Source organism: Lygodium microphyllum, chromosome 13, assembly GCF_053477565.2.
Source record: "Lygodium microphyllum isolate KBCC chromosome 13, Lygodium_microphyllum_v1.1.10, whole genome shotgun sequence".
NCBI lineage: Eukaryota > Viridiplantae > Streptophyta > Polypodiopsida > Schizaeales > Lygodiaceae > Lygodium > Lygodium microphyllum.
Genome location: NC_141147.1, coordinates 105,283,281 through 105,296,401, shown reverse-complemented (window position 1 = coordinate 105,296,401; position 13,121 = coordinate 105,283,281). Strand labels below are relative to the sequence as shown.

General features: G+C 41.7%; 1 protein-coding gene across 8 annotated transcripts in view; it reads left to right on the top strand.

Annotated features, from left to right (window-relative positions):
* The first annotated feature begins 2,974 nt into the window (after window positions 1–2,974).
* Window positions 2,975–13,121, top strand: part of LOC148027010 (putative ion channel POLLUX) — a 97,968-nt gene continuing 87,821 nt past the window's right edge. For 5 of the 8 annotated variants that reach the window (XR_015692925.1, XR_015692924.1, XM_087691557.1 and 2 more), the window contains exons 1-7: window positions 2,975–4,837; window positions 4,963–5,031; window positions 5,105–5,737; window positions 10,563–10,745; window positions 10,936–10,995; window positions 11,230–11,433; window positions 11,523–11,771. Coding sequence is in view for 6 of the 8 variants with exons in the window: in XM_087691557.1 (XP_087547683.1) it covers window positions 3,779–4,837; window positions 4,963–5,031; window positions 5,105–5,737; window positions 10,563–10,745; window positions 10,936–10,995; window positions 11,230–11,433; window positions 11,523–11,771 (2,457 nt within the window). In the remaining 2 variants the exon portion in view is untranslated. The remainder of the gene's footprint in view (window positions 4,838–4,962; window positions 5,032–5,104; window positions 5,738–10,562; window positions 10,746–10,935; window positions 10,996–11,229; window positions 11,434–11,522; window positions 11,772–13,121) is intronic. The other 3 variants (XM_087691555.1, XM_087691556.1, XM_087691554.1) reach the window with 3 other exon arrangements.

Below are 13,121 nucleotides of genomic sequence, written 5' to 3'. Positions count from 1 at the left end.
TAAGCTTGACAATGTGTAACCCTTTGGAAGAACAGAAAAATCCTGCACACTACGAATCTGAATGTATGTGACCCCAGGCTGGGCAGGCTGTTTTAGAGCATGAAAAGCGAGAGCAGAAATGCCAGATCCTCCAATGCCCAAAGATGTGAAGTCGTATACATGACCTCTTTCTAAAGACAACTCTATTTGCCCAAGAAGTTCAACTTTCACACCCAAATGCTCCACTCTCTTGCCTAGCAATGGATCTATCCACACCTCCCCTGCTACTGTCTCTCTACTGTGAAAGACAGGAAATGTTGAGGAGAGACCATTTTCTTTACGAATGGAGGCCTGCTTTCGTGTTTCTGCATCTGTAAACTTGATTGAGACTGTACATGGCTGCTTGAAAGCTCCAACAAGATAATTCTGTAACAAGGCTATTCGTTCCCCGATCTCGCAGCGGAGTGTTGAGGTCCGTGCTCTTTCAGCGTCACAGTTGAGGTCCGTGCTCTGGGCTCAGCCAATGTTGTTTGCTGCTGATTCCTCCCTAGTTCAGTCTTTAGCTCCAGGCCGTTGTTCCAACCGCCGGTCGATGCTGCTTTGTCTACAGATTTTGCCTCAATGGACGTGTCAGAAACTCTTCTCGCAGGTCCGAGACTTCATCCGATTCGTACCAGACCTGCTGCAGGATTCACTGACTATCTTGAGGATAAAGTCGAGCCTGAGAGAGAGAGAGAGAGAGAGAGAGAGAGAGAGAGAGAGAGAGAGAGAGAGAGAGAGAGAGAGAGAGAGAGAGAGAGAGAGAGAGAGAGAGAGAGAGAGAGAGAGACAAAAGAGAGTAGAAATAGAGAAAGAAAGAGATAAAAAAGAGGAGAGAGAAGAAAAAAGACACAAGGGGGGAGAAGAGAGAGATGGGGTGAGAGAGAGAGGAGAGAAAAGAAAAAAAGACACGAGAGAGAGAGAGAGAGAGAGAGAGAGAGAGAGAGAGAGAGAGAGAGAGAGAGAGAGAGAGAGAGAGAGAGAGGAGGAGGAGGAGGAGGAGGAGGAGGAGGAGAAAAACAAGGGGGAAAAGAGAGAGGGAGGGAGGGGGAGAGAGAAGAAAAAAAGAGAGGAGAGAGAGAAGAAGAAGAAAAAAGGAGAGAGAATTAAAAGGAAGAGAGAGAGAAGAAAAGAGGAGAGAGAACTGAAAATAAAAAAGAGGAGAGAGAGATATGAAAAAAGAGGAGAGAGAAGAAGAATAGGAGAGAGTAGAAAAGGGAAGAAGTGAGGGTAGCATGACAACTTCACTTCCCTCACAAGCTTGCTTGTTGTGAAGTGGCCTAGTGTTCCTTATGCATGAAGCACGTAAGGAACACTAGTAGATATAAATTTGCCTCAAATTTTCTTTGTAGTTAGAATATTTAAAAAGCTATTATGAGATGTTGTTCATTGGTAACTTTTAATAAATGGAAAAAAGTATTGCATGTTTATGTTTGAGGTTTTAAAAGATGATAAAATATTAAAAGGCCCCATGTTTAAGTTTGTGCATCCAAAGATATTACACACATTAATTTATAATACGTGTAGACTTCAACAAATTTATGTGTGTGCATATGCACAATTGAGTATTTGAGTGCGATCAAATGAATATATACTAAAGAACATGGCACATGGATAATGAGTATCACCTTATGAAGGCAACACCTTGTAGCATTGGTCATGCATTTGTTAATAACTAAAGGAGTTCATTGCCCACATGAAAATGCTTGGAGGAGGTTCCTTGGAAACTCTTCTAAAATAGATCAAATGCTATCTCATTGTGCATAACACTTTTTAATCCAAATGCTGTTCCATAAGAAAAGGGAGAAACCAAAGGCCTTGTAGTTACTAGCTTGTGAATTGTCACTTTAATAAGCACGGTTGAGTTGTTGCAAAGTGGCTATTTCAAGCACATGCTTGTCAAGTTACAAATTCAATAAAAGGCGTTTACGTGTTCTTTTAAAGATTATGAAATGTTTGGTAGCCTCTACCAAAAGGTAATCATGCCACAAAGTTGTAGCTAAGGTATTAAATCTTTAATCTCCACACACACATATAGTGTTGCAACTTGCCTTACTTATATAGCTCTCACTTTAAGAAAAAACTCTAAGTCGCGACAGATTTAAAAAAACAAAAAACAAATAACCTACTTGGTTAAGGCATATAAACTTTTTGGATTTGAGTTAAGTTTGACATGGATTGAGGAATGAGACATGTTAAAAGCCACATGATGCCAACTTCTAAGGAGTAAAATGTAACCCTTCTAGGCATCGATAAGACATTGGTCATAATTTCCTCAATGTAAAATATTGGAGCCAACATGGGAAGATGGTATCTTGCCACTTGTAAAGGGCCAAATGAGACATTTACTTGCATGTTGGAGCTAAGAGTTTATCAAGCAATCATAGGGCCAATCAAACTAGGTAAAGGAAAGCAACTTTGGTGGTGGCTCATTACCTTTTGGTAAATGTGTAACTTCTATTGTACACAAAAAGTCTCTCTATGGGTAACAGAAGGGTACTTGTTGGCATCTCTACTTTCTCGAAGTCTATCTAACAAGGTCAATGTGGGTGTGGTACTTTGTTGACTCTCAGCTTTACTTATGTATGAATGGAAGGTGATTTTAATTGCTAGGCTTGAAATTCAACAAGTACGTGGATCGTACTGTAAGAGTCATGCCACAGGCTTTCTAAAAGTTGAGGAAGTGACACATGCCCCTCCCCTTTCTTCTTCTTGTGCTCGGTGTGAACCTAACCTTACGTTACCTCCTCACCGTTCGGAAGGTCTACTCAACTTGCGCGTGGCCACTTCACATCACAAGTCTTCTCACATCTGATTCACTAGAAAAGGTTAGGCAACTTCATAAGTCTCCTCACATCTGATTGGACTAGAAAATGGTAAACTTTTGGACCCTTTTTGAGTCTTGCCATAAATGATAGATGATATATATATGTAGGCATCTTAGGCATTATTGAGGCTAATGGCGATTAACTCCGAAGGCGGTACAGGAGAAAGAATGTCTGCCTCGTTATGAGGCTATTATTACTTGCTCCACTAAAATCAAGCAAGGGGGCAGCCGCTTTGAAGTCTAAAAGTACCTTTTTAAGATCCGTGGCACAATAAAGTGTCGAGTGAGGCGATGAATCTGCAGCTCGGGATTAGCTACTGTATGTGACAGAGGCGCCCTTATCCGGTTGCTGCTCCGAACAACAGAGTCGGGGAGACGATGGAATTCAATTCGATCGATAACCAAATTACCGTTTCCCTAAACGAATTGCAGATCTAGTTGTCCTAATTTGTCATTGGGGTCACACTTCTCTTCTCATTTTAAGCTCACGCCTCGTGGGTTGCTGTAACTTGCTGCCCATTGGCTTTGATTCTCTTCGAACTTGTGATCTTGCCGCTGAATTCACATTGGGCTCGTGTTCGGATACAGGTCGAGACAGGCTTTTGAGGTAGCAATTTCCAGCTTCTGCTGTTAAATTTTTATCAGCAGTTTTGAGGTCGAATTCTGATCAGCAGTTTGAGGCAGCAATCTTCAGCTCCTGCTATTCGATTTGATCAACACTATTGAGGTTGAAATCTGATCAGCAGTTTGAGATAGCGATCTTCAGCTTCTGCTGTTCAATTTGATCAGCACCTTTGAAATAGCAAGTTTTCTCCAGGTGACATATTATGATTGACATTACCAGGTTCTGTTTGGACCAGCCATGCTCAGTCACCTCATAAGCTGTCAAGTCACTTTTGCAGAGGTACATGGGAGTCAAGGCCCCTCTACATTATGACAAAGCACGATTGGCTGCTGCCCAAGGAGCAGCCACATGAATCACATCCTTCACCTTGGCGTGCTACAGATGACTCTACATCGTTTGCCATTGGGGATTTCACTTTGTATGGATCCCCTGCACTTGGAAAACATCGCTCACTTAAGAAATCTCGCTCCATATCAGCATCCAATGCAAGATGTGATTCAGCAATGGCTCGCTTCCCGGGCCCCCTTCTGCCTACAGTTAGGAGGCTCAAAAGCTCACCTGCGTCTTCAAAGCCACTGACACAGGACATTGGAGATGGTGGGTCTGTCTCTGATAGTGCAGAGGTGGAGAGGTTCGAAACCATCATTGACGATCCTTTAAATTCAGGCATCAGAGATGTTCAAGCAATTGATGAGCATTTGGAAGAAAATACCAAAGCAAGTCCCAAATCCAGCAATGGTAATGGAGAAGGAGAAGAGCCACAAACACCAGATTATGCTACAGGTTTCCAGGTTCGTGCAGAGAATATGTCAATCTGGGATAGTTCAAACACTTCCTCACAAAGTGGAAATGCAACCTGGAAGCACCGGTATACTTCTGAGCTGGATGGAGGTGATTCCATGTCTATGCGACCTGCTAAGTCCCAGAAAACAGCTGATCACATATCTAGGCTTGAGCTTTCAGCTCATGAGCACCATGGAGAAATATCCTTGGACAAACATTTTACTCATGCTGGAAAGGGCGCGGTTATGATGCTCCCTAATAAGCAGCTAGAGGTGCCTGTACTCAGGCCTCCACCACACTCAGTGGCTTCAAAATTCTCTTATAGTGGTAATGTACAAAGTCATGATGGCCGTCTATCCAACCATTTTAGGAGAAGAAAGCTACCAGAAAGTCCCAATATTAACCAATCTGCTGATGGATGGCTGAATGAGATGAAACTACCACAGCACAGCTGCACAGGTCCTACTAAAAGTGATGGGTCTGCATGCCATCTCGTAAAACCTGCTCCCATGAAGTTGGGATCCTTTTTTCAGTGGTCCCTAACTGCTGACAAATTGTGTCCCCATTACTTAGGCTTCAGTCTGGTAACAATCCTTGTGATTGATCTATCCATCTTTCAGATCTATTGTTTTTATTTTGTTCTCTTTATTAGGCAATCAGATATATTTGGAAGCCTAATTTTTCTTTTGTCTTTTCATGCTTTTGACAGCTTATACTAGTCTGTATTTATTGTCTGCTACATTCCATGGTGCAACACCAGCAGATAGTCCTTCTAAAGGTATGGAGGCGCTGTTGTTTTGTGTTTTTCCAGGAAGCAGTGCTTTTTGTTGAGACTGATACTTCAACTTCAGAGTGAAAATGCTAGGCTTAAAGAGAGCACAGTCGGTGCTTGTTCAGGCTCTGAAAATTTGGAGGGCTACTTGGAGTCACAACAACACAGGTCAAAAGCACCTGAGACTGGAGCTGAAACTGTCAGTGGGTCATGGAATTCTTTATTTTATGTCTTTCTTGTATCTGCAGCTTCTCTAATGATTCACCGAGCAGCTCTTAGCTACCTAAGAGGAAAGCCAAGTGATAATAAAACAGTTGATGAAGAAGTGCCCATCAGCAAAAGAGTAGCATATCTTGTAGATGTCCTGTTTTCTACTCATCCTTATGCAAAAGCAGTAGCCCTACTTTTGGCTACCTTATTGCTAATTGGTCTTGGGGGATTCTCGCTATCTGCTGTCAGTGATGAAAGTTTAAGTGATGCTCTTTGGCGCTCATGGACGTATGTTGCAGATTCGGGTAACCATGCAGACAGTGAGGGGCTGGGGCCACGCATTGTGTCTGTAAGCATCAGCATCGGAGGAATGCTTATATTTGCCCTCATGCTTGGACTTGTTTCGGATGCTATTTCTGAGAAGGTTGATTCTCTACGCAAGGGTAAAAGTGAAGTTATTGAAAGCAATCATACCCTTATTCTTGGGTGGAGTGACAAACTGGTAAGCCATGATCTGGTTGTTTTCTGATTTGTATCTATCCTTGGGCATTCCAGTCAGCTGCTGCTGGCTGTTTGCACATGTGAGCATATTATGTCAATGTGATTTGGTGGATAATTCTGTGTGGGTCCTGCATCATCATGCGGATCTCTTTTGTCATATTTTGATTAGAGCTCTTCATTGTTAACAGATGCATGACCATGAAATGTGCTTCAAGTTCGTGCATTTATAGTGCAGTGTGCTAATTTTTGTTAACAGTTGTACTAAATATTTGTTATATTATGGATGGTCTAGTCAGCACAAGTGTAAGGGCAAGGGTTTGCTGAATGGTTCAGTTCAAGCAAGCGATAGTGGCTTGGCATTGGATTTTGGTAGTGACTGAGATGGTGACATACAAAGTTTTGGATCCTTGGGTTCAAGCTCCATGGTTGTAGCCTCAATGGTTTGGGTTGGGACTGTGAAAGCCATAGTTTTAGAGCAGTGCTTGAGAGCTGCATCTAGGATGTGACTTCTTTGTATAGGCACCTGCAAGTAGTGGGGGACCTTCGGCATGCAGATGACACACAGGGCAAGAGGTTTAGACCTCATCATTGTATCGGTCAAGATCAATGCAAAATTCCCAGTCTAAGGAACAAGTATTATTTCTGATGACCTGAATGGAGAATCCAGGAAGCTTTCAAGTGCATTATATGTGTCTCAGATGAAGAAAAACTTGGTATCTGTGGCTGCTCTTGCACGGAGACCAAGTCATCTTTGATAATATCTCATCAGAGTTCCTTTTCCTAGTTATTTGTCCTTATAACTCATGTCCACTACATCTTCTCTCTTTTTTTTATACCTGTTCACAATGCTCCTAAGCTAAACCTCTGTCCAGCTGCATTTCTTGTAATCGCAACAATCTTTCCTTACAAGGTTCTTGAACTTCTAGAGTTGTGACAGTCAGGAATGGTGCACATGCCCAGTCGAAGGAAAATGTATTTTCTGTTTTCTAACATCAAATGGAGAGTCTATGAAGCTTTCAAATCTGCAAATCTGTTGTATGTCTCTCAAATCAGGAAGAAATGTGATTGCAGATTGTGGCCTCAAAGGGCAGAAAACCCTTACATGCAAATGGGTTTACAAGATGAAGGTCACTTCTAGTTCCTCACCAAAGTACAAAGTAAGATTGGTTGTGAAGGGGTACATCAGGAACATGGAGTTGACTTTGATGAGATCTTCTCTTCTGTAGTTAAGATTACTACATTGAGAACCATTTTGGGCTTGGTTGCAGCTGAAGATATGGAGTTCATACAGATGGATGTAAAGACTGCATTCTTACATGGTGATCTCCATGAAGATATATATATGCAGAAGCCTGAAGGGTTTGTGGCAAAAGGGAAAGAGAAGATGGTATGTAAACTCAAAATGAGTTTGTATGGACTGAAACAAGCACCAAGAGAATGGTATCATAGGTTTGATACATTTATGCAGTCTCAAGGTTTTCATAGAAGTCAAGTGGATCACTGCTTGTATACTAAGAAGGCAGCAGATGGCAGCATGATTATCTTGGTTCTGTATGTTGATGACATGCTGCTTGCTGGCACGGATACTCATGCCTTGGACTCACTGAAGCAAAGTCTTCATGGCAACTTTGACATGAAGGATCTTGGTGATGCAAATCACATTCTTGACATGCGCATACTCAGAGATAGGTCAAAAGGATTACTCTATCTATCTCAACAGGAGTATATTTCCAAGATTTTGCAGCATTTCAATATGAAGGGGGGGAAAACAAATGGGGTTCCATTGCCTCCATATGTGAAACTCAGTGTAGAGGACATCCCTATATTTGATGATGAGAAGGCTGAAATGACCAAGATACCATATGCTTCAGCTGTTGGCAGTTTGATGTATGCTATGGTTGCTACACGTCTTGACATTGCCATTGCAGTGGGAGTGGTTAGCAGATACATGGCAAACCCTGGCAAAAAGCATTGGGAAGTAGTGAAAGGTATTATGAGATACCTCAAAGGCACAAAGGATTTATGCATCTGCTTTGGAAAGTAGAAGGTATCTGTCATTGGCTTTACGGATTTAGACTATGTTGGTTATGCAGACTGCAAAAAGCCGACTTCTGGGTATGTGTTTACCTTTACAAGAGGAGCAGTCTCTTGGATCTCCAAGCTACAAAAGTGTGTTGCATTGTTTACTACAGAGATAGAGTATGTGGTTGCCATTAAGGCACGCAAGGAGGCTTTATGGCTTTCACATCTAGTGGGAGAGCTTGGCATTACAGAGTTACTTGTTCTCCATTGTGATAGTCAAAGTGCTATCATGCTAGCATGGAATCCCATCTTTCATGCAAAGACGAAGCACATACATGTGAAGTATCACTTTATTAGAGATGTACTTGACAGCAAAAGCATTGAGCTTGTCAAAGTGCATACAGAAGATAATCCTGCAGATCTTCTCATGAAGGGTCTTCCATCAGAGCAGTTTGCTCATTGCCGATAGATGATGGGAGTTGGATAGGTATATGTATTTCAGCTTTATACATACCTAGACTTAGCTAATTCTTTTCTCCTCTTAAGGCACATTGCCTTTAGATAGGAGGTTGTTGGGAATAAAGGGCCATTGTGCCTTTTATATGTGCACGGGTGTGAACACACTCTTAGCACATTTGTACTTTCATATATATCTATCTAAAACCTAAAGAGATACACTAGTCTTTTGTACCGATCAGAGGTGTCGTGCTCACTCTCCTTTCTATTGCTCTTTACTTTGTGTGTGTGTTATCCATCGTGTTCACTCTTAGCTCAATCAGGCTCCATCACAAAGAGTGGTCAACTTTGAATCTATCACATTTACAACAGCTCCCATTACAGTCTTCTACGACCGTCTTCTTGTTTTCTTTATCATATACTCCCTAGACCCCATAGCCTTCTTCATCAACACCCACGGGTAATTAGAATAGCTCACTCATTTTGTGATGTATTGGGTCCAATCATCCCTTTTATTCTCCCTTAGGGACACAAATTACTTAATAAATAGAATCAAAACTATCTTTCAAACACTCAAAAAGAAAAGTATAATGTGGTTCCATCCACCTTTGCAGGTCTTGATAGGCCACAGGGAAACTATAACGAGCGTCCTTGTTCCGATGCCTTGGCTTCTTTGGGGTGATCACTTGGGCTCCCTTGGTTAGATAACCATTGCCTTTGTAGTCTTGGCAGCTCACTGGACAGCCGACAGGCACCCTTTGCTCGGTGCCTTGGCACCTTGGGGTGGGATGCCTTGGGATGAAAAATGGGCTTGAGCTATCTTGGTTCTCTCTTATTGGTTTCAATTTTGGGCCTAAGAGAGGGTGTTGACCTACAAAATACATTCTAAATTGATTAGCTCTTTATTACAGCCCCAAAACTCAAATGAACCAAAGTTTCATTAAACAATGTGTGTTCCTAGAGTGACCCCCCAGATTGACTTGGATGGTGATTCCTTGTTAATTTTTTTTTCGTGGAGGTTCTTGTGGCAAAGAAGGAGGTCGATATCTCCTACAACATGCCCTAGTTGGACTAGTGTTTGGATCGTTTCATGCTATTGTGATTGTGGACGTCTTGATCTCCTCTTGGCACAGAACGAGGAAGCCTGTCCTATAGTTGGAGAGCGGTGCTCCTCACCTATCCCCAAGCCGCCAGAGAGGGATTGTGAGGGTGGAGGCTAGGCAGGCTTGTGCGTGACATACATCTATATGATCTAGAGGACCCTGAGGGAGGCTTTCTACATGCATAACAAAGTCTAGCAGTTCAGATCTTGAAGCTGGTGTGACTTTCAGGTCTGTGATGGTATCTTTCAATAGTGAGCAGGATATTGCTTCTAGTCTCTTCAGACATGGTGGGACCCCTTTGGTGGGCTGGCTGGAGGAGGGAAATCCATGGTCATAATGTGCTTCTACGAGGCTGTTTATGACAGGCAAGGAGATTACGTTATTTGCACTTCTCTGATTTGGGTTCAAGTATGACCAACATTGACTTACATGCTTTCTCCGAGGTGCATCTGGCACTAGTGTGCAGTGTTGGAGTATCCATGGTGCATTATTCGTTACTAGGACGTTAGGTTTCTGATAGACTCTCTGCTCTGGTGGGACATGGTGGTGGTCCGTAGGGCTTGCAAGTTATTATTATCATATCGTGTATTGTACTGATTGCCCATGATTTGAGAGAGTGTGTTAGTAGTGTACATTTCATGGGTGTTGTGCATTTTATTAGGGTTTAGGATGGGAAAACGCTCAGGGCGGCTAGGGTGGCACATTTTGGTCTTGTGCCGCTTCATCATTGGCTGACCTGCTCACTGCAGGGCAAAGTCAATGAATCGACAAGGCTTGAAATAAGAAAACTGGAGTAGAAGATGTCAGACCTCAGTCAAACCTCTTCCTGCATGGAGCTGTCTCATTCCATAGCTCCCTCGGTCGATGAGGTTCCTCATGCACCTTGAATTGGCAATAGACAAGTCTGCACCTGTACATGCAAGGAATCACTTGGTGAGAGAAGTGTAACTGTTGTAAAGACCTACAAACTGTCCTGTCCCATAGGGCTGCCACTTCCTCCAAAAGACCATCATCAGGCAGAGGAACTGGACAAGTTTAAGGCTTTGGAACAAACTTCTGTAGCTTGAAGTTGTCAAGGATGGTGGTGACCTTCAATTTCATATTCATTCATATGTTCTTACTCCACTTTTGGGACTCTTTCAAATTAGGATGTTGTCAGTTTTTCATTTTCTAACATTACCAAGGTATGTTGTTTATATCATATATAATTGTAAAGCTATCTGACTTGTTCTTTCTGCCATACAGGGATCCCTTCTCAAGCAGCTGGCTATTGCAAATCAGAGTTTGGGTGGAGGTGTAGTAGTAGTTCTTGCTGAAAGAGACAAGGAGGAAATGGAAATGGACATTGCAAAGCTTGAGTTTGATTTCATGGGGACATCAGTCATTTGTCGCAGTGGAAGCCCTCTTATAATGGCAGATCTGAAGAAGGTAATAACTTTCTAAAGGTCAAAAAGCTCTAGGTGGTAAAGGGTTTACTGTTGACATGCTTGTGCATTGGGGACTCATATTACAGCACTGCTGAGTTGTTTCTTGTAATCTTGTAGACTCAGAAATATTCTCATGAGATCATTGTCAGAAGCTCCTGCCAAAGTGTTAGTCTTTGTTTGTTTCTTTGCAGGTGTCTGTTTCAAAGGCACGTTCTATTATTGTGCTTGCTGAGGTTGAAAATGCGGATCAGGTGAGGTTCAAGTATAATTCAAAGCAAGTTGAACAGGCTCTCAGTCATGTGTACACTTGTGTATTTTAAGTTCCTCGTACTTTGTGAAGCTTGGGTGCAAGCTAGGTGTCCAATAAACTGAAGCATTGCTAAGCAAGCTAAAATTGTCTGTATGTAACCTTTATAGTCTCATAATAATGCAGAATCTGCCTATTCATTGTTGCATTATAGTCCTGTGTTCATCTTGGAATGCAGAGTGATGCAAGAGCTTTGCGAGTAGTTCTAAGTTTAACAGCAGTCAAAGAGGGATTAAGAGGCCACATAGTAGTGGAGCTGAGTGACCTTGATAATGAGCCATTGGTAAAGCTGGTTGGTGGGGAGGTGGTTGAAACGGTTGTTGCTCATGATGTCATTGGGCGTTTGATGATCCAATGTGCTCGTCAACCAGGCCTTGCGCAGGTCAGTTTGGTGAACAAGTTTTTTACATTGCATTTGTCTTGCAAATCACAACATTTGTGTTCTGAAATCCTGTTTACTGTCTGTTGCAGATCTGGGAGAATATTCTTGGTTTCGATAATGCTGAATTCTACCTCAAGAGATGGCCACAACTAGATGGCAAACTGTTCAGAGAGGTTTTAATTAGTTTTCCTGAAGCTATACCTTGTGGTGTGAAGGTTGCAGCTCAGAGGGGAAAAATAATTTTGAATCCCTCAGATGACTACCAGTTAGGTGAAGGAGATGAAATCCTTGTTATAGCTGAAGATGATGATACATATGCACCTGCTCCTTTGCCACAGGTTTTTTCAGTCATCTTAGTTTTGTGTGTTAATAGAGCTGCAGTGTAAGGGAACATTAGTGTTTCAGTATTATGAGTTCAAAATAGAGGTGTCTAACTTGTAACTCTGGCCATTTACATCTTAGATGCCAAAACATTTTAGGGAAAATTACCAAAATGCCCATAGTATTGCAAAATTCTCCAAAAGACCCTCATATTTTCCAAATTCCCAAATTGAGACTCACACATTCATAATTCTTTAATTAAATTCAAATTATACGTGTTCATTTCTATGTTAAAGTCATAATGACAAATTGACAAAGCCAATATGGGAATTTGGAAACTATGAGGGTAATATTAGGAATTTCATGATACTCCAGAGCCATTTTAGTAATTTTCCAAGCTTCTGTTTTGAGCTCTTATGTCTTCAGCATTTTTGCCAAAAATGGCAATGTATTTGAGAAGTAAGAAAATGTTGAAAAATGAGATAAAAAGAAAGCTCCTAATGCAATCAGGAGCAAGAGAGGTTATGCTCTTATGTCTTCAGCATTTTTGCCAAAAATGGCAATGTATTTGAGAAGTAAGAAAATGTTGAAAAATGAGATAAAAAGAAAGCTCCTAATGCAATCAGGAGCAAGAGAGGTTATGACTCCTAAGGTATCATGAGAAGTTTCACTTACCCTGCCAAAGAAGGTTTCTGAATGTGTGAAAAATTAAACACCAGATCTGTAAGACAGATGATAAATGCTTCAGAAGTTCTCAGCATTTTCTTTTTGCACCATTATGTACAAGAATCAAGAATCTACAGACATTTGGCACAGCCTTCATTGTCACGTAAGCTAGCAAGTATGTCTACAGAAGCACAGTGTCAAAACATTCAATAAGTGATGTGAACCATCATTTAAGGATCCAAGAATGGATCGTGCTAGGTTGCTTCAGAGTTATGCCTTTAATTTTACCTTATTTGGAGCATGATCATGGAACAAGCAGAGCAAATACTAATCAAATTGAAGGCAACACAAAGAGCTTTGCCATCAGGTATGGTCATGTTGTTGGCTGGCCTATAGAGAAGACTTCAGCCAACTGGAACTGCAGAAAACCCCACTGCAGGGTCCTCTGAAACCAGCCTTCCTTCCGTGGATGGGTGGTAAATCCTTGATTACAACTTAATTACAGCGGCAAACAATAAATGCAAATCTGAAAATACAAATTTACCTACTGATCTTGGACAATGTATACCCGATTGGCCCCAAAATTGGCACCTCTTTCGATATTTCTTTAACTTTATTGAAGAAGAAGTTGATTTACAGTGGGATTCTCTCGATCCCCTTCGCAATCCAAACTTCCTTGCTGTCCAAAGTGACCGGCAAGT